This window comes from Euprymna scolopes, chromosome 19, assembly GCF_053919585.1.
Source record: "Euprymna scolopes isolate OS-2025 chromosome 19, ASM5391958v1, whole genome shotgun sequence".
In the NCBI taxonomy this organism is placed as follows: domain Eukaryota; kingdom Metazoa; phylum Mollusca; class Cephalopoda; order Sepiida; family Sepiolidae; genus Euprymna; species Euprymna scolopes.
The window spans coordinates 146,847,927-146,872,022 of record NC_136500.1 but is presented as its reverse complement, the minus strand read 5'-3'; the positions used below and the strand labels follow the sequence as shown (position 1 = coordinate 146,872,022).

The window sequence follows — 24,096 nt, the reverse complement described above, 5'->3', positions numbered from 1 at the left end:
TTTATTTTTAGATTGATAATTTTTAGATTGATAACTTTTAGATTGATAATTTTTTGATTGATAATTTTTAGATTGATAATTTTTAGATTGATAATTTTTTGATTGATAATTTTTAGATTGATAATTTTTTGATTGATAATTTTTAGATTGATAATTTTTTGATTGATAATTTTTAGATTGATAATTTTTTGATTTGAAAGACCGAAGAGAGAGCGCTGGCCAGACCTCGACTGAACAAGCGCAAAGAGAACTGGGACCTTGGGGAGGCTTAGTGCCACTCAAATTCCAGTATAAACCAAAAACCACTGCCAGCGAGAAATCAACGGTAAGAGGCTGTTGCGGTGACGCAAATTCATTTGCAAAAGCTATCGAAGGAGATGGAGAGAGCTGGACGTCTGGGGAGACTTGTTGTCGCTTAGCTTCCAGAGAACACCACAGGTTTCCAATCAGATGGTTTGTTGACTTGTGTGAAAGCTCCATGTGAGCCAATAATAATAATCCCATCTATATTCATTTGTTCGTAAAAAACATAGTTTCAAATAATCTACTGACATGCAAGCATTTATCGTTGCAGACACGAGACGTGGATTGTGTTACACCCAAGTACGTCACGGACAGTGCAGTAACCCATCGTTTACCGCGGTAACGAAATCAACTTGCTGCTGTATGGAGGAAAACAATAACAATGGCTGGGGTTATCCTTGTGAGGTGTGCCCCAAAAAAGGGGACCTCAACTACAACACTGTCTGTCCACACGGCCCAGGAAAGAATGGCAATGGTGGAGGTAAGCAAATTACATTTTGTATCTTCTTTAACACGATTCAACAAACAAAAAAGTAGGTGAATATATATGGAAATGGAATAATGTCGTCTTTTCTAAGGCGACAATTTTATCGTCCATATATATATATACACTAGAAAAAGTACCCGTCGTTGACTGGGTTCAAAAACAGCCTACAGAAAATGGACTCTGATTTATGAAAGTATGATAGGTTATGAAAAGGAAGGATTGTAAAGAGATAGCTTCGAATTTGGGGTATCAAAACCAAAGCAAAATATGATGAAAGTAAAAATAAAATAGATAAACCCCATAATTTATTCATACTTTATTATACCATACCTGTTCACACTGAAACACTTATCACAATATTCTGTGGATCTATATTAAAAAAACCTTGTTAAACTTTGTGACATATTTACATTGTATGGAGGTCAGGCGCGAACGAACTCCCCATAATTTTATTATACCATATTTCTTCAAACTGAAACATAATTATCAAATTATACTTATGCAGATAGATATGAAAAGTCTTTATTAAAGTTTGTGCCTATTTCCATTCTATGGAGGTCAGGCGCGTGTGCAGACCCCACAATTTTATTATACCATCCCTATTTAAGTTAAAACATACTTATCAAAGTATTATATATATATCAAAAACACTTGTAAACTTTTTTTTAAATTTTTAAATTGTTTATTTCCATACTTTGTGGACCAGGCGCGAACGCAGACCCCACAATTTTAATGAACCACCGTTCTACCATATCAAACATACCCATTTCTGTGTCTCAACACATCTTCTATCATTATATGTGATCAGTTTTTTAAAATAGTCAACCATATACGAGCCTATTCGTGACCACATACACACACACACGTTCAGCTTTATATATATATATATATATATATATTCATATTTAGCAAGCATTATTGACTACATATATGCATACATGTTTCTGCTGCGATTTCATTAGATTTCTTTTTCTTTTGTGTCTCTATTTTCAGGAATCAACGAATGCGCAATGTACCCGGATGCTTGTGAGAATGGCGCCTGTGAAGATTTGGACATGGGCTACAGATGTGTCTGTTCTCCCGGTTATAAAATGGATTCGACAGGAAAAGCTTGCGTCGGTTAGTTCTCTCTTTTAGATCTTTTGTATTTTTTAATCTCAAAAACTAATTTCAAGTTAGTATTATTATGTACGGGGATTTTTACAAGGGAGTCACCTTTTATCAAGGCCTAGAGGAAACTTGAGGATAAGGCTTATTAAGTGTAAGGTGGTCCGTGAGACAACGGCGTAGTAATCGACAGTTGTAAAGATTGAACAGAACTTGTTTATTTATGGGACAGCTCAACAAGAACTTGTTTACATTGGACTTGGAGAGGACTATGTTGTAGTCAGTTGGAAAGCAGGTCCGCGGTACAGAGTTCCACATACATGCCATTCTTAGGAAAGAAACTTTGTTAATAGAATTTTCGTTTTGATTTAGGTACAGAGAGATAAGGAGAAATTGTTGATAATAGTTGTAGATGGACAAGTGTTTACTGTGAATGTTTTGCAGGGGGGGGGGGTCATACATTGAATTTTAGTGTAGAATTTGCCATCAAAATAGCGATAGAGCTGATATAGATTCGTAATGTCTCTTCTGTGAGAAGAGGTTTGCAACTTTCATAAATAAGTTACTTGTGTTGACCGATGTAAAAAGAGCGATTCAACGAATTTGAATGAAACTAAATCACTATGAAGCTGTGAATTAACGCAAAACTTAACCACGCTAGATTTGACCAGCTGACTTGATGGACCACCTGTTAACAGAGTAATAGAATTCTTCCCTATGAGAAACAAAATATTTTTACACAAATAAAATACTTTCACACAAATTTACACAAACGCAACTACACTTAAGTAGCAAATATTTATCATCACAAATTTACACACAACGCAAATTCATATTAATTTTTTTTTTTTGCAAATTTACTTGTATTTTAACAAAGTTCATGCATTTAATTTTTTAAATTTTGTACTAAAACGTTTCCGAATCTAAAAATATTTAAACTATAAATATATTTATTCACATTTTTTTGTTTATAAATAAAAAAAAAAATATATTTAAACACTAAACCACGATTCGGCATAAAATAACTCAAGAAGGGTGGACATGCCGTTAAGCAAACACACACACACACGCACACACACACGCACACACACGCACAAACACGCAACACACACACACACAAAAGTAAAGAAAAATACATATGATGAAAAGAAAATATCGTTCACAGAAAATCGCGTGAATTGATCAAATAGTTTTATTTTTATAAAATAAAATCAAACTTTATCGCTAAAATAGGAGAAACAATCTCGCGACGCCATCTTGAAAACAGTCTAAAGAAAGAAAGACCATAACTCCAAATGACTCAAAGTTGCAAGATTTTAAAAAGCTGAAATGGAACACGTACATCAAGTCTGTTGCCAAGGTCGCTGGAAAGATGGTGGGATCCTTCTACCGCTCCAGAAGATATCTCATTACTGATGCAATTTTCTATCTATATAAAAGCCAAGTACGTCCAAGGATGGAATACTGCTGCCATATCTGGGCATGAGCTGCTAAAAACAGCCTATCCTGCCTTGACAGAGTACAAAATAGACTTCGTGGCTTAGTAGGGGATGCCCTTTTCTCTACCCTGCAACCTCTCTCCAACAGAAGAGATTGCGAGCCTATCTTTGTTTTATCATTATTTCCATGGCAGGTGCTCGTCTGAGTTCCAATCTCTGATCTCCCCTCGCCAATCTTTTACGAAAAACACCCATCTAGCTGAAACCACTGTCAAAAATTTTACCCACTCTTTATCTGTGCCTAAATCAAAACGTAGATTCCATGAACAAAGCTTCTTTCTTAGAACTGCACGCCGTCTGCCTGCTTCCCACCTGACTACAACCTTGATGTCTTCAAGTCCAACGTAAACAAATTCCTGATGAATCGCCCCATTAAGTAGACACTTTATTAAATCTCCACACTAACGTACTATACATATATCCCTGAGTGGCTTTCGGGCCTTGATAAGAAAAGAGCATTAGAAAAACTAGAATTCGTTTAAAAATGTTTTTGCTTTTTTTCATATAAAAATTAAAATATTTGATCAATTTGCATGATTTTTGGTGTATGATATTTTATTTCCGTCACGGGTATGTACATCACATATTCTTCCAAAAAATCTTCCCAACCACCGATTGTCATGACTAATAACTCTACTTGCGAGTTCATCGCTAAAACTCCTTGACTTAACATTCACAGGCGGTGTGAATTGTAACTAGTAAAGTGAAGACACTGCCAAGGCTGCTGTTAAGCAAGTGGTCTCATTCTACCGTACTAGAAAATAACTCACACTTGAGGGTATTTATTCATGGAGCATTGTTGTCACATCTGGACTGGAGCACCTACTACTAGTCTCCCCCTTTTAGACAATTTTGAATTCCTATACCTGTTTTATACAAGTACTTTAATCGAATGTTTTTATGAACTAATAGCAACAAAATCCCACTCCTTCACTGTTGAGGTCCCTTGATACCGAAAAGCTTTCTACTCTAATAGTTTCTTCCTTCGGATTGCTAGACTTTGGAATTCTATTCCTGTTTCTTGCTTTCCTGATTGTACTAACATGTAACGTGAACAAATTTCTCGCTTCTCAACTCCCCACATAGTCCCCTGTAGACATGATCCTAAATAAAAGCTTCTCGCGTCTATGTGACAGTATATCTTGTTTTAGTATTAAAATCATTTGGAAAGAATATAATTTAAGTTTAGTGGATTTCTGATGGAATCTGTTCTTTTGAATGCGTGCTGTGGAATGGTCGCGACATAAACGCGGAACATCTTCAAATAACTCGAAAGAGTTTGTGATAATCCGCCGACAAATAAGACATGTGTTGTTTGTCGAAACTACAAAACAATGCAATGTTGCATGCCGCCTGAAAAACCAGCAACAAGATTGAAGAATTGGACGGGGCAGGAATTTTGCCGCATCCACCTTATACTTTAGACGTTGCTCCATCTGATTACTGTCTATACCAGGGACCGGTAAACTTTTGGGGCGTAAGAGCTGAAATGTTCTGTTGATTATAAAAGAAGAACCAAAAAGCTTTAGTTATATTGTTATTGAGGGCAACAATATTAATGGCAACCTTTTGTCTCTTGAGACAATGGCATTCTGTATCTAGTTTGGTTTACTACAGCATCTGCTGTGGTTAACCAGGTGCAGGCCTGGGCAGGTAATAAGAAAATCTTGATTTGCACATTTATCAGGCAGACTCCAATGGAAAGGCAAGCCAATGCAGTCGGTGTCAGCGCAGCTGCAGGAAAGATGTTACAGAACTTCACCATCCGTCTGTCGAAACTCCAGACCGGATTTTTTGTTGCGATTTACTAAAGTAAAGTATCGGACCAAACGGCATTCACTCTAATGCCGAATTTGGTCCGCGGGCCGGAGGTTGCCAACCCCTGATCTATATCAATCAATTTTCAATCTCGAAAGCTTGCAGATTATTAATCGAAGATCAAAAACAATTATGATATTTATTTTGAAAATCAAAAACAATTATGATATTTATTTTGAAAATCAAAAACAATTATGATATTTATTTTGAAAATCAGAAACAATTATGATATTTATTTTGCAGATCAAAAACAATTATGATATTTATTTTGAAAATCAAAAACAATTATGATATTTATTTTGCAGATCAAAAACAATTATGATATTTATTTTGAAAATCAAAAACAATTATGATATTTATTTTGCAGATCAAAAACAATTATGATATTTATTTTGAAAATCAGAAACAATTATGATATTTATTTTGAAAATCAAAAGCAATTATGATATTTATTTTGAAAATCAAAAACAATTATGATATTTATTTTGAAAATCAGAAACAATTATGATATTTATTTTGAAAATCAAAAACAATTATGATATTTATTTTGATGATCAAAAACAATTATATTTATTTTGAAAATCAAAAACAATTATGATATTTATTTTAAAAATCAAAAACAATTATGGTATTTATTTTGAAAATCAAAAACAATTATGATATTTATTTTTAAAATCAAAAACAATTATGGTATTTATTTTGGAAATCAAAAACAATTATATTTATTTTGAAAATCAAAAACAATTATGATATTTATTTTGATGATCAAAAACAATTATGATATTTATTTTGCAGATCAAAAACAATTATGATATTTATTTTGAAAATCAAAAACAATTTTGGTATTTATTTTGAAAATCAAAAACAATTATGGTATTTATTTTGAAAAGCAAAAACAATTATGATATTTATTTTGAAAATCAAAAACAATTATGATATTTTTTTTATGATCATAAACAATTATGATATTTATTTTGCAGATCAAAAACAATTATGATATTTATTTTGAAAATCAAAAACAATTATGATATTTATTTTGAAGATCAAAAACAATTATGATATTTATTTTGAAGATCAAAAACAATTATGGTATTTATTTTGAAGATCAAAAACAATTATGATATTTATTTTTATGATCATAAACAATTATGATATTTATTTTGAAGATCAAAAACAATTATGATATTTATTTTGAAAATCAAAAACAATTATGATATTTATTTAGAAGATCAAAAACAATTATGATATTTATTTTGAAGATCAAAAACAATTATGTTATTTATTTTGAAGATCAAAAACAATTATGATATTTATTTTGAAGATCAAAAACAATTATGATATTTATTTAGAAAATCAAAAACAATTATGATATTTATTTTGAAGATCAAAAACAATTATGGTATTTATTTTGAAGATCAAAAACAATTATGATATTTATTTTGAAAATCAAAAACAATTATGATATTTATTTTGAAGATCAAAAACAATTATGATATTTATTTAGAAGATCAAAAACAATTATGATATTTATTTTGAAGATCAAAAACAATTATGGTATTTATTTTGAAGATCAAAAACAATTATGATATTTATTTTGAAGATCAAAAACAATTATGGTATTTATTTTGAAAATCAAAAACAATTATGATATTTATTTAGAAGATCAAAAACAATTATGATATTTATTTTGAAGATCAAAAACAATTATGGTATTTATTTAGAAGATCAAAAACAATTATGGTATTTATTTTGAAGATCAAAAACAATTATGGTATTTATTTTGAAAATCAAAAACAATTATGGTATTTATTTAGAAGATCAAAAACAATTATGATATTTATTTTGAAGATCAAAAACAATTATGGTATTTATTTTGAAGATCAAAAACAATTATGATATTTATTTTGAAGATCAAAAACAATTATAATATTTATTTTGAAGATCAAAAACAATTATGATATTTATTTTGAAGATCAAAAACAATTATGATATTTATTTTGGAGATCAAAAACAATTATGATATTTATTTTGAAGATCAAAAACAATTATGATATTTATTTTGAAGATCAAAAACAATTATGATATTTATTTTGAAGATCAAAAACAATTATGGTATTTATTTTGAAAATCAAAAACAATTATGGTATTTATTTTTATGATCATAAACAATTATGATATTTATTTTGGAGATCAAAAACAATTATGATATTTATTTTGAAAATCAAAAACAATTATGGTATTTATTTAGAAAATCAAAAACAATTATGATATTTATTTTGAAGATCAAAAACAATTATGATATTTATTTTGAAGATCAAAAACAATTATGATATTTATTTTGAAGATCAAAAACAATTATGATATTTATTTAGAAGATCAAAAACAATTATGATATTTATTTTGAAGATCAAAAACAATTATGATATTTATTTTGAAAATCAGAAACAATTATGATATTTATTTTGCAGATCAAAAACAATTATGATATTTATTTTGAAAATCAAAAACAATTATGATATTTATTTTGCAGATCAAAAACAATTATGATATTTATTTTGAAAATCAAAAACAATTATGATATTTATTTTGCAGATCAAAAACAATTATGATATTTATTTTGAAAATCAGAAACAATTATGATATTTATTTTGAAAATCAAAAACAATTATGATATTTATTTTGAAGATCAAAAACAATTATGATATTTATTTTGAAGATCAAAAACAATTATGATATTTATTTTGAAGATCAAAAACAATTATGATATTTATTTTGAAGATCAAAAACAATTATGATATTTATTTTGAAGATCAAAAACAATTATGATATTTATTTAGAAGATCAAAAACAATTATGATATTTATTTTGAAGATCAAAAACAATTATGATATTTATTTTGAAAATCAGAAACAATTATGATATTTATTTTGCAGATCAAAAACAATTATGATATTTATTTTGAAAATCAAAAACAATTATGATATTTATTTTGCAGATCAAAAACAATTATGATATTTATTTTGAAAATCAAAAACAATTATGATATTTATTTTGCAGATCAAAAACAATTATGATATTTATTTTGAAAATCAGAAACAATTATGATATTTATTTTGAAAATCAAAAACAATTATGATATTTATTTTGAAGATCAAAAACAATTATGATATTTATTTTGAAAATCAAAAACAATTTTGGTATTTATTTTGAAAATCAAAAACAATTATGGTATTTATTTTGAAAAGCAAAAACAATTATGATATTTATTTTGAAAATCAAAAACAATTATGATATTTTTTTTATGATCATAAACAATTATGATATTTATTTTGCAGATCAAAAACAATTATGATATTTATTTTGAAAATCAAAAACAATTATGATATTTATTTTGAAGATCAAAAACAATTATGATATTTATTTTGAAGATCAAAAACAATTATGGTATTTATTTTGAAGATCAAAAACAATTATGATATTTATTTTTATGATCATAAACAATTATGATATTTATTTTGAAGATCAAAAACAATTATGATATTTATTTTGAAAATCAAAAACAATTATGATATTTATTTAGAAGATCAAAAACAATTATGATATTTATTTTGAAGATCAAAAACAATTATGTTATTTATTTTGAAGATCAAAAACAATTATGATATTTATTTTGAAGATCAAAAACAATTATGATATTTATTTAGAAAATCAAAAACAATTATGATATTTATTTTGAAGATCAAAAACAATTATGGTATTTATTTTGAAGATCAAAAACAATTATGATATTTATTTTGAAAATCAAAAACAATAATGATATTTATTTTGAAGATCAAAAACAATTATGATATTTATTTAGAAGATCAAAAACAATTATGATATTTATTTTGAAGATCAAAAACAATTATGGTATTTATTTTGAAGATCAAAAACAATTATGATATTTATTTTGAAGATCAAAAACAATTATGGTATTTATTTTGAAAATCAAAAACAATTATGATATTTATTTAGAAGATCAAAAACAATTATGATATTTATTTTGAAGATCAAAAACAATTATGGTATTTATTTAGAAGATCAAAAACAATTATGGTATTTATTTTGAAGATCAAAAACAATTATGGTATTTATTTTGAAAATCAAAAACAATTATGGTATTTATTTAGAAGATCAAAAACAATTATGATATTTATTTTGAAGATCAAAAACAATTATGGTATTTATTTTGAAGATCAAAAACAATTATGATAATTATTTTGAAGATCAAAAACAATTATAATATTTATTTTGAAGATCAAAAACAATTATGATATTTATTTTGAAGATCAAAAACAATTATGATATTTATTTTGGAGATCAAAAACAATTATGATATTTATTTTGAAGATCAAAAACAATTATGATATTTATTTTGAAGATCAAAAACAATTATGATATTTATTTTGAAGATCAAAAACAATTATGGTATTTATTTTGAAAATCAAAAACAATTATGGTATTTATTTTTATGATCATAAACAATTATGATATTTATTTTGGAGATCAAAAACAATTATGATATTTATTTTGAAAATCAAAAACAATTATGGTATTTATTTAGAAAATCAAAAACAATTATGATATTTATTTTGAAGATCAAAAACAATTATGATATTTATTTTGAAGATCAAAAACAATTATGATATTTATTTTGAAGATCAAAAACAATTATGATATTTATTTAGAAGATCAAAAACAATTATGATATTTATTTTGAAGATCAAAAACAATTATGATATTTATTTTGAAAATCAGAAACAATTATGATATTTATTTTGCAGATCAAAAACAATTATGATATTTATTTTGAAAATCAAAAACAATTATGATATTTATTTTGCAGATCAAAAACAATTATGATATTTATTTTGAAAATCAAAAACAATTATGATATTTATTTTGCAGATCAAAAACAATTATGATATTTATTTTGAAAATCAGAAACAATTATGATATTTATTTTGAAAATCAAAAACAATTATGATATTTATTTTGAAGATCAAAAACAATTATGATATTTATTTTGAAGATCAAAAACAATTATGATATTTATTTTGAAGATCAAAAACAATTATGATATTTATTTTGAAGATCAAAAACAATTATGATATTTATTTTGAAGATCAAAAACAATTATGATATTTATTTAGAAGATCAAAAACAATTATGATATTTATTTTGAAGATCAAAAACAATTATGATATTTATTTTGAAAATCAGAAACAATTATGATATTTATTTTGCAGATCAAAAACAATTATGATATTTATTTTGAAAATCAAAAACAATTATGATATTTATTTTGCAGATCAAAAACAATTATGATATTTATTTTGAAAATCAAAAACAATTATGATATTTATTTTGCAGATCAAAAACAATTATGATATTTATTTTGAAAATCAGAAACAATTATGATATTTATTTTGAAAATCAAAAACAATTATGATATTTATTTTGAAGATCAAAAACAATTATGATATTTATTTTGAAAATCAAAAACAATTATGATATTTATTTTGCAGATCAAAAACAATTATGATATTTATTTTGAAAATCAAAAACAATTATGATATTTATTTTGCAGATCAAAAACAATTATGATATTTATTTTGAAAATCAAAAACAATTATGATATTTATTTTGCAGATCAAAAACAATTATGATATTTATTTTGAAAATCAGAAACAATTATGATATTTATTTTGAAAATCAAAAACAATTATGATATTTATTTTGAAGATCAAAAACAATTATGATATTTATTTTGAAGATCAAAAACAATTATGATATTTATTTTGAAGATCAAAAACAATTATGATATTTATTTTGAAGATCAAAAACAATTATGATATTTATTTTGAAGATCAAAAACAATTATGATATTTATTTAGAAGATCAAAAACAATTATGATATTTATTTTGAAGATCAAAAACAATTATGATATTTATTTTGAAAATCAGAAACAATTATGATATTTATTTTGCAGATCAAAAACAATTATGATATTTATTTTGAAAATCAAAAACAATTATGATATTTATTTTGCAGATCAAAAACAATTATGATATTTATTTTGAAAATCAAAAACAATTATGATATTTATTTTGCAGATCAAAAACAATTATGATATTTATTTTGAAAATCAGAAACAATTATGATATTTATTTTGAAAATCAAAAACAATTATGATATTTATTTTGAAGATCAAAAACAATTATGATATTTATTTTGAAGATCAAAAACAATTATGATATTTATTTTGAAGATCAAAAACAATTATGATATTTATTTTGAAGATCAAAAACAATTATGATATTTATTTTGAAGATCAAAAACAATTATGATATTTATTTTGAAGATCAAAAACAATTATGATATTTATTTTGAAGATCAAAAACAATTATGATATTTATTTTAGAACACATCATGCTGTTATTGAATGATTCATTTATTTAACACAGTCTGTATAATCTCAACTCAATATATTAGTGAGTTCCTATGTATATATATATGTAACGAAAACTTAGAATGTTATTTAAATAAAAATATAGTGTTAAATGACAATTGTATCTAACTAAGCTATCACATAAACAAAATGATCGGTGTGTTCTATATTCGGACCGTGCGCCAGTAAGTAGCGATTAATTTAACTAGTATGAATTTTGGTGAGGGACATATTAGTACATGTCAGGATAACCTGGTGACAAATGTAAATGGACCCAATACAACAGGTATTAAAAGTCGTAATATTACAAATTATATACTCTAGCAGTTCAGCCCAGGCGTCTCTGGCCCTATGTACTGTTAAAAAAGTGCAAATATTGAACTATATGATGGTGGGAATGACGTCAAGTGTTTGGGCGGAGAAATAGGGATTCTAGTCAGTTGTTGGAAGTTAAGTGGACGGGACGCAAAAATAATGTAAATGAATGTTGCCTCGGGACTCTGTCTGTGCGTCGCCCTCCGCTAAGACTAAGTAACAAGCAAATACTGGCAAGTCTCCCTGTTACATCTACGAACAGTTATGCATGCAAGGGTGTAGCTGGACAGAAGAGCCATCTACATGCTCATGGACGTGCGGCATCAACCTGAAAAAATGGCAAGTTTCTGTCAAGAAGTGTCAATCACCATATATATATATATATATATATATATATATATATATATATATATATATATATATTTATAAGACGGCCCACTTAAAAGTAGCCCAGTAAAATGTAGTAAAGAGGAGGAAAATTCTTTTATTGTTTAAATTACGTGTAATGTTATGAAAGATATTGGAAGTGCTCCCCGTTGACATCTATGCATTTCTGCCTGTAGATCAAGACCAATTAAAGAACATTACCAACCTTCTCAGGAGAATCTAAAATTGTGAGGATTATTTATATAAACATTTTTGTTTTAAAGCTTCCCAAAGATTAAAAAAATCACACGATGACAAGTCCGGGGGACGTGGTAGCTATAACCCTTTGCTTATTGTTCTCTCTTCAGTAGACAGGCCATGAACTCGTATCAGTGATCTGTGAGATGTGTGGCATTTACCCACTCTTTATCTATGCCTAAATCAAAACGTAGATTCCATGAACAAAGCTTCTTTCTTAGAACAGCACGCCAGTGGAACTCTGTTCCGTCTGCCTGTTTCCCACCTGACTACAACTTGATGTCTTCACATCCAACGTAAACAAATTCCTGATGAACCGCCCCCTTAAGTAGACACTTTATGAAATCTCAACACTAACGTACAATGTACTGTACATGCAATAACCCTTATCCCTGAATGGCTTCCGGGCCTTGATAAGTGGTGACCTCCTTGTAAAAAAAAAAACGTGGTGGCTATAATCCTTTGCTTATTATTCTCTCTTCCGTAAACATGTTATGAACCGTAAACGTGTCAGCGATCTGTGAGACGTGGGGCATGTAGTGCCATCTTGGTGGAAAAAGAATTGTATTTTGTCTTGTGGTGTCAGTTGGTCGTTAAGAGAAAGATCAGAGAGGTCGGGCTACTTTTAAGCTTAATCTGAAAATATTGATTAGAGACGGATTAAAGGGATCGGGCTACTTTCAAATGAGCCATATACCATAGATAGTGTAAGATTACTGAAGTTAAGCAACGATGAACCTGGTCAGTACAAGATTGGTGACGATATGAGAATACTAGGTACTGTCTGTATTGCATCAGGACGTAAAAATTTCCAGCTTATTATCTGGGGGCATGTTTAAAACCGGTGGGAAAGATGCACCGTCAGGATTCATTAGGACATGCATCTAGGAGAAGGAAAACTCTTATATAAACCTTGAGGTCTTCTGTCTTGTGGCAATCATTTGCAACGACTAAGGTTAACAGGGGTTCCAAAGGTGTAGATGGTCCTCATAAAACCTTCAATTATTATATGGACTTTACACATTTCATTGCCTCTTATTTATAAATTTAAAGCCTGTTACAGTGTATTTAATTCTTATAAGCACATGGAAAGTCTCAGCCTAACATGACAATTATTTTCATCTACTAGGTGTGCTAATCTTAATAACCTAATTCGGATTCAAGGAATATTTTGCAGATGCAAAAATTTTGCGAGGTGCTAAAAGTTGTTAAAACCTTCAAATATCTTGGAAACACTCTAAGCACTGACAACTGTGTTGACAAAGAAATAAGCTGCCGAATCCAAAGCGCGTTTGCCTCCTTTGGTAAACAAGAAAAGCAGCTCTAGATAAGGGTCAGTATCTGACTAGAAAGAAAGTGCAGAGTCTACAAAGCCATCATCCTTCCAGCCTTGCTGTACTCAGCAGAGACCTACACTCTATATAGAGAATGCATAAGAAGACTGGAAGCCATTCAGCAGAGACACCTGAGAAGGATCATGAAGATCAAATGGAGTGACTACGTATCAAACGTGAAAGTTGTCAGGAGAGCAAACTTACACAGCGTGGAAGCTACCCTTGCTACTATGCAACTGTGATGAACCAGGCACACTGCCAGAATGGAAGAAAACCGAATCCCAAAGATGATCTTTTACGGGGAACTGGAAAATGGAACCCGCAAGGTAGGAGGCCAGAAGCTTCACTACAAAGATGTAACAAAGGGGCACCTGAAGGCGATGAAAATCAATGTCGAGAGTTGGGAGGAACAAGCCAAAGAAAGGAGTGGTTGGCGGAACAGTCTCCACAAAGGGAAAGAAGGAATAGAGAGAAAGATTGGAGAAGCCTTAGAGCTGAGACACTATCGATGACAACCCCTTCACCCACGTATGCAGTGCCTGTGACCTGATGTTTCACAGAGAAAGAGGACTACGCCAGCGCTGAAGGATAAAGTTCCGAGGCCCCGACTAGTCATCATCAAGACTAACGGTCTATATAATGATGATGATGATGATGATGATTCAAATAATATTTTGCAAGTATTGATTATGGCTGATCAAATCGATCATCATTCGATAATGAGGTTTATTTTTTTCTAAAACAAATTCTACATTATTGTTTTTTATTATTTCATCTTTTATTGTTTTTTTTTATCTGCAGATATCAACGAATGCGCATCTAATAAGCAGATCTGTGATGGTGGCCAGTGTCGAAATTCCCCCGGAAGTTACACCTGCGTTTGTCCAATAGGGTTTGTCCAGAGTAAGATTACCAAGATGTGTGAAGGTAGGAAGCTCATGCAATGTATATATGTATACAATAAAGTCAAATTTATATATGTATACACTAAAGTCAAATGTATATATGTATATAATAAAGTCAAATGTATATATGTATATAATAAAGTCAAATGTGTATATGTATATAATTAAGTCAAATGTATATATGTATATAATAAAGTCAAATGTATATATGTATATAATAAAGTCAAATGTATATATGTATACAATAGTCAAATGTATATATGTATACACTAAAGTCAAATTTATATATGCATACACTAAAGTCAAATTTATATATGTATACACTAAAGTCAAATTTATGTATGTATACAATAAAGTCAAATTTATGTATGTATATAATACACTAAAGTCAAATTTATGTATGTATACACTAAAGTCAAATTTATATATGTATACAATAAAGTCAAATGTATATATGTATAAAATAAAGTCAAATTTATATATGTATACACTAAAGTCAAATTTATGTATGTATACGCTAAAGCCAAATTTATATATGTATACACTAAAGTCAAATTTATATATGTATACACTAAAGTCAAATTTATATATGTATACACTAAAGTCAAATTTATATATGTATACACTAAAGTCAAATTTATATATGTATACACTAAAGTCAAATTTATATATGTATACACTAAAGTCAAATTTATATATGTATACACTAAAGTCAAATTTATATATGTATACACTAAAGTCAAATTTATATATGTATATAATACACTAAAGTCAAATTTATATATGTATACACTAAAGTCAAATTTATATATGTATATAATACACTAAAGTCAACTTTATGTATGCGTATACTACAGTCAAATTTATATATGCATATACTAAAGTAAAATTTATATATGTATATAATACACTAAAGTCAAATTTATATATGTATACACTAAAGTCAAATTTATATATGCATATACTAAAGTCAAATTTATATATGTATATAATACACTGAAGTCAAATTTATATATGTATACACTAAAGTCAAATTTATATATGTATACACCAAAGTCAAATTTATATATGCATACACTAAAGTCAAATTTATATATGTATATAATACATTGAAGTCAAATTTATATATGCATACACTAAAGTCAGATTTATATATGTATATAATACACTAAAGTCAAATTTATATATGTATACACTAAAGTCAAATTTATATATGTATATAATACACTAAAGTCAAATTTATATATGTATACACTAAAGTAAAATTTATTTATGTATACACTAAAGTCAACTTTATATATGTATACACTAAAGTCAAATTTATATATGTATACACTAAAGTCAAATTTATATATGTATACACTGTCAAATTTATATATGTATACACTAAAGTCAAATTTATATATGTATATAATACACTAAAGTCAAATTTATATATGTATATACCAAAGTCAAATTTATATATGTATATAATACACTAAAGTCAAATTTATATATGTATACACTAAAGTCAAATTTATATATGTATACACTAAAGTCAAATTTATATATGTATACACTAAAGGCAAATTCATATATGTATACACTAAAGTCAAATTTATATATGTATATAATACACTACAGTCAAATTTATATATGTATACACTAAAGTCAAATTTATATATGTATATAATACACTAAAGTCAAATTTATATATGTATACACTAAAGTCAAATTTATATATGTATATAATACACTAAAGTCAAATGTATATATGTATATACTAAAGTCAAATTTATATATGTATATAATATACTAAAGTCAAATTTATATATGTATATAATATACTAAAGTCAAATTTATATATGTATATAATACACTAAAGTCAAATGTATATATGTATACACTAAAGTCAAATTTATATATGTATACACTAAAGTCAAATTTATATATGTATACACTAAAGTCAAATTTATATATGTATACACTAAAGTCAAATTTATATATGTATACACTAAAGTCAAATTTATATATGTATACACTAAAGTCAAATTTATGTATGTATATAATACACTAAAGTCAAGTTTATATATGTATACACTAAAGTCAAATTTATATATGCATATACTAAAGTCAAATTTATATACGTATATAATACACTAAAGTCAAATTTATATATGTATATAATACACTAAAGTCAAATTTATATATGTATACACTAAAGTCAAATTTATATACGCAAAAAATGATTATAGATAAAAATAGAATTTATCGAATTATCCAATTTTATCGTATGCTAAAATGTGGAAGAATTGTGCGACTAATTCAGTAGGTCAAATTGACTTATCTCCCTTGACTACATAAAGTGTTTGCCATTTTTAAACACAGATTCTCAGAATGTAATGTGATTTTCTTTGTTAAACATACTGATAGCAAATGTTCTACTGGATCATTTTTCGTAAGTTTTGGAATTAATACTCATTTCGACATCACACGTGATAATGTTTTCACCTGAAATGCGCAGATTTGAAACATGATCTGCAGACGACGAAAATTTGTTTGATATTAAAGAACGTTCTCTTTATTTGAAAGTCTTGTCCATTTTGTATCTTAAACAGCACAATTTATGTTTTATAGTTTTACATTGGATTTTCTTGGCACAATATTTTCAAAATAAGTATATGAATTATAACTTGTTAGAATTTGTGTCCCTAAATTTCGACTTTCGTTTATTAAAATAAAATACAGACCCCAGAATACTTTTATAAAATGCAGAATCTACAATACTATTATAAAATATGGACTCTACAATACTATTATAAAATATGGACTCTACAATAGTATTATAAAATACAGACCTCACAATACTTTTATAAAATACAGAATCCACAATACTATAATAAAATATGGACTATACAATACTATAATAAAATATGGACTATACAATACTATAATAAAATATGGACTATACAATACTATAATAAAATATGGACTATACAATACTATAATAAAATATGGACTATACAATACTATAATAAAATATGGACTATACAATACTATAATAAAATATGGACTATACAATACTATAATAAAATATGGACTATACAATACTATAATAAAATATGGACTCTACAATACTATGATAAAATCTGGACTCTACAATACTATGATAAAATCTGGACTCTACAATACTATTATAAAATATGGACTCTACAATACTATGATAAAATCTGGACTCTACAATACTATTATAAAATCTGGACTCTACAATACTATTATAAAATCTGGACTCTACAATACTATTATAAAATATGGACTCTACAATACTATGATAAAATCTGGACTCTACAATACTATGATAAAATCTGGACTCTACAATACTATGATAAAATCTGGACTCTACAATACTATTATAAAATATGGACTCTACAATACTATGATAAAATCTGGACTCTACAATACTATTATAAAATCTGGACTCTACAATGCTATGATAAAATCTGGACTCTACAATACTATTATAAAATATGGACTCTACAATACTATGATAAAATCTGGACTCTACAATACTATGATAAAATATGGACTATACAATACTATTATAAAATCTGGACTCTACAATACTATTATAAAATCTGGACTCTACAATACTATGATAAAATCTGGACTCTACAATACTATGATAAAATCTGGACTATACAATACTATAATAAAATATGGACTATACAATACTATAATAAAATATGGACTATACAATACTATAATAAAATATGGACTCTACAATACTATAATAAAATATGGACTCTACAATACTATGATAAAATCTGGACTCTACAATACTATGATAAAATCTGGACTCTACAATACTATTATAAAATATGGACTCTACAATACTATGATAAAATCTGGACTCTACAATACTATTATAAAATCTGGACTCTACAATACTATGATAAAATCTGGACTCTACAATACTATTATAAAATCTGGACTCTACAATACTATGATAAAATCTGGACTCTACAATACTATGATAAAATCTGGACTCTACAATACTATTATAAAATCTGGACTCTACAATACTATTATAAAATCTGGACTCTACAATACTATTATAAAATCTGGACTCTACAATACTATTAAAAAATATGGACTCTACAATACTATTATAAAATATGGACTCTACAATACTATTATAAAATCTGGACTCTACAATACTATTAAAAAATATGGACTATACAATACTATTAAAAAATATGGACTATACAATACTATTATAAAATCTGGACTCTACAATACTATTAAAAAATATGGACTATACAATACTATTATAAAATATGGACTATACAATACTATTATAAAATCTGGACTCTACAATACTATGATAAAATCTGGACTCTACAATACTATTATAAAATATGGACTCTACAATACTATTATAAAATATGGACTCTACAATACTATGATAAAATCTGGACTCTACAATACTATGATAAAATCTGGACTCTACAATACTATTATAAAATATGGACTCTACAATACTATGATAAAATATGGACTCTACAATACTATGATAAAATCTGGACTCTACAATACTATGATAAAATCTGGACTCTACAATACTATTATAAAATCTGGACTCTACAATACTATTATAAAATCTGGACTCTACAATACTATTATAAAATATGGACTCTACAATACTATTATAAAATATGGACTCTACAATACTATTATAAAATATGGACTCTACAATACTATTATAAAATCTGGACTCTACAATACTATTATAAAATCTGGACTCTACAATACTATTATAAAATATGGACTCTACAATACTATTATAAAATATGGACTCTACAATACTATTATAAAATCTGGACTCTACAATACTATTATAAAATCTGGACTCTACAATACTATTATAAAATATGGACTCTACAATACTATGATAAAATCTGGACTCTACAATACTATGATAAAATCTGGACTCTACAATACTATTATAAAATATGGACTCTACAATACTATGATAAAATATGGACTCTACAATACTATGATAAAATCTGGACTCTACAATACTATGATAAAATCTGGACTCTACAATACTATGATAAAATCTGGACTCTACAATACTATTATAAAATCTGGACTCTACAATACTATTATAAAATCTGGACTCTACAATACTATTATAAAATATGGACTCTACAATACTATTATAAAATATGGACTCTACAATACTATTATAAAATATGGACTCTACAATACTATTATAAAATCTGGACTCTACAATACTATTATAAAATCTGGACTCTACAATACTATTATAAAATCTGGACTCTACAATACTATTATAAAATATGGGCTCTACAATACTATTAAAAAATATGGACTATACAATACTATTAAAAAATATGGACTATACAATACTATTATAAAATCTGGACTCTACAATACTATTAAAAAATATGGACTATACAATACTATTATAAAATCTGGACTCTACAATACTATTATAAAATCTGGACTCTACAATACTATTATAAAATCTGGACTCTACAATACTATTATAAAATCTGGACTCTACAATACTATTATAAAATCTGGACTCTACAATACTATTATAAAATATGGACTCTACAATACTATTATAAAATATGGACTCTACAATACTATTATAAAATATGGACTCTACAATACTATTATAAAATCTGGACTCTACAATACCATTATAAAATATGGACTCTACAATACTATTATAAAATCTGGACTCTACAATACTATTATAAAATCTGGACTCTACAATACTATTATAAAATATGGACTCTACAATACTATTATAAAATATGGACTCTACAATACTATTATAAAATCTGGACTCTACAATACTGTTAAAAAATATGGACTATACAATACTATTAAAAAATATGGACTATACAATACTATTATAAAATCTGGACTCTACAATACTATTAAAAAATCTGGACTCTACAATACTATTATAAAATATGGACTCTACAATACTATTATAAAATATGGACTCTACAATACTATTATAAAATATGGACTCTACAATACTATTATAAAATATGGACTCTACAATACTATTATAAAATATGGACTCTACAATACTATTATAAAATATGGACTCTACAATACTATTATAAAATATGGACTCTACAATACTATTATAAAATATGGACTCTACAATACTATTATAAAATATGGACTCTACAATACTATTATAAAATATGGTCTCTACAATACTATTATAAAATATGGACTCTACAATACTATTATAAAATATGGACTCTACAATACTATTATAAAATATGGACTCTACAATACTATTATAAAATATGGACTCTACAATACTATTATAAAATCTGGACTCTACAATACTATTATAAAATCTGGACTCTACAATACTATTAAAAAATATGGACTATACAATACTATTAAAAAATATGGACTATACAATACTATTATAAAATCTGGACTCTACAATACTATTAAAAAATATGGACTATACAATACTATTATAAAATATGGACTCTACAATACTATTATAAAATATGGACTCTACAATACTATTATAAAATATGGACTCTACAATACTATTATAAAATATGGACTCTACAATACTATTATAAAATATGGACTCTACAATACTATTATAAAATATGGACTCTACAATACTATTATAAAATATGGACTCTACAATACTATTATAAAATATGGACTCTACAATACTATTATAAAATATGGACTATACAATACTATTATAAAATATGGACTCTACAATACTATTATAAAATATGGACTCTACAATACTATTATAAAATATGGTCTCTACAATACTATTATAAAATATGGACTCTACAATACTATTATAAAATATGGACTCTACAATACTATTATAAAATATGGACTCTACAATACTATTATAAAATATGGACTCTACAATACTATTATAAAATCTGGACTCTACAATACTATTATAAAATCTGGACTCTACAATACTATTAAAAAATATGGACTATACAATACTATTAAAAAATATGGACTATACAATACTATTATAAAATCTGGACTCTACAATACTATTAAAAAATATGGACTATACAATACTATTATAAAATATGGACTCTACAATACTATTATAAAATATGGACTCTACAATACTATTATAAAATATGGACTCTACAATACTATTATAAAATATGGACTCTACAATACTATTATAAAATATGGACTCTACAATACTATTATAAAATATGGACTCTACAATACTATTATAAAATATGGACTCTACAATACTATTATAAAATATGGACTCTACAATACTATTATAAAATATGGACTCTACAATACTATTATAAAATATGGACTCTACAATACTATTATAAAATATGGACTCTACAATACTATTATAAAATATGGACTCTACAATACTATTATAAAATATGGACTCTACAATACTATTATAAAATATGGACTATGTAGATTTTTTAAATGTCAAACATGCATGCACAAAACCATTGAATTATATATATATATATATATATATATATATATATATATATATATAATTACCAAAAATTATTTACTTAGAAAATTACGTCTATTGGAATCCAACTTTTATGGGGAGTGTGCCGAGGGGATTTTCAAATTGCATTCATTGAGCGTGATGCTAGTGTGGTTACAAGAGTTTGAAATGGATGAACTAAACTTGAGAAACGTCCACTGTTACTAACTATCAGATATGTTTTGTTTCTCGCCAGATATCAACGAATGTCTTCAAGCTCCATCTCCGTGCATTGGCGGCAACTGTGTCAATTTAGCCGGCAGTTTTAGGTGCGAGTGCAACACACCTGGAACCGTTTTAGATTCCAGTGCGAGAATTTGCATTGGTAAGTCCCCTTTTCGATATTCCAACTTTTTTGAATTCTCTATGGAATCGGTAGATATGAAATTCTTGAAAATCCAACACTCATTACATAAACGTGAACATTATCAAGCTTTTCGTTTTTCCACTGTATTCGTTATTCGAGATTTTTATGTTTTCATTTAAAATACTAGAAATTTACATCTGCAAGTCTTCTCTACAATAGTAGATGGTATTCCTTGGCCATGATGACGACAATACATCTAGGTATGGGGACTCTAGTAAAAAGATAGAGAGAGCCCATGTATGACAATTTTTTAATGGGTTCTTCCTCAGAACTGCTAGATTTTGGAATTACCTTCCAAGTGTCTGCTTCTCCGATCGTACTGATATGCAGAAGTTCAAATGTAATGTAAACAGACATCTTGCTGCTCAACTCCCTGCAAAGTATCCTTGCAATTTATGTCCCAGATAGTAGCACCTCCCTCCTACATCAAAATGGCACTGTGCCTTGTTTGGGGTGAAAATAGAATTTAAAAAAAAAACATCCGTTTCGATTTTGCTATGAGCCAGCACGAAAGTAGGAAGGCCCAGAAAACTGTCATCAAAACGATCATGCCAGTGCGTAATCTGGTCTTAATAGAAATAGCGAAATAAAAACATCCTCGACTTCTAACTACTGAACTCGTACAATATCGGTTCTGGTGATGTACAATTGAATATTACAAAACCATGACTTCAATATTATCTTCCCTATGCAGGCACTCTCGCAGGGAATATCCATTGTCTCATAAGCCTAAAATGAGATCAACACCAATAATAATAATAATAATAATAATAAATGCAAAGTGTACTGGGACCTTGGAGAAGCTTATTGTCACCCAAGCTCCAGTAAATATCAATAGTTGCTGCCAACGAAAAATCAATGGTAAGTGGCTGTTGCGATATTTTTGTTTCTCAACAGATATCAACGAATGTCTTCAAGCTCCATCTCCGTGCATTGGCGGCACCTGTGAAAGTGGTGGAGAGTACTGGAAATCTGAGGAGACTTGTTGTCACTAAGATCCCAGGGAACACCACAAGTAGTTCTCAAAGAGCAATCTTTGATGATAGCTTGTGTGACTACTCCTAGCGAGTAAAACAATGAGTATTTGCGTTATTTGGATTCTTCGGACTATTATTCTCATCTCGAGTGTTATTTTAACAACGTTTCGGTCAATGCAACCTCCGACTTTCTTCAGGTTTATCGGAATTTTGAACGGGACCCTTTGTTTAACCCACGGGAGTAGAATGTTCTTGTTTCGTCAGTCATAACTGGGTAAAAGTTCTAAAGAATTCGTAAT

At 27.2% G+C, this 24,096-nt stretch overlaps 1 protein-coding gene across 2 annotated transcripts in view; it reads left to right on the top strand.

Moving 5' to 3' along the window:
* Positions 1 to 24,096, top strand: part of LOC145240040 (fibrillin-3-like) — a 671,777-nt gene that overhangs the window by 447,017 nt on the left and 200,664 nt on the right. For both annotated transcript variants that reach the window (XM_080103628.1, XM_080103629.1), the window contains 4 exons: positions 575 to 784; positions 1,784 to 1,909; positions 14,780 to 14,905; positions 22,650 to 22,778. In XM_080103628.1, coding sequence (XP_079959754.1) covers positions 575 to 784; positions 1,784 to 1,909; positions 14,780 to 14,905; positions 22,650 to 22,778 — 591 coding nt within the window. The remainder of the gene's footprint in view (positions 1 to 574; positions 785 to 1,783; positions 1,910 to 14,779; positions 14,906 to 22,649; positions 22,779 to 24,096) is intronic.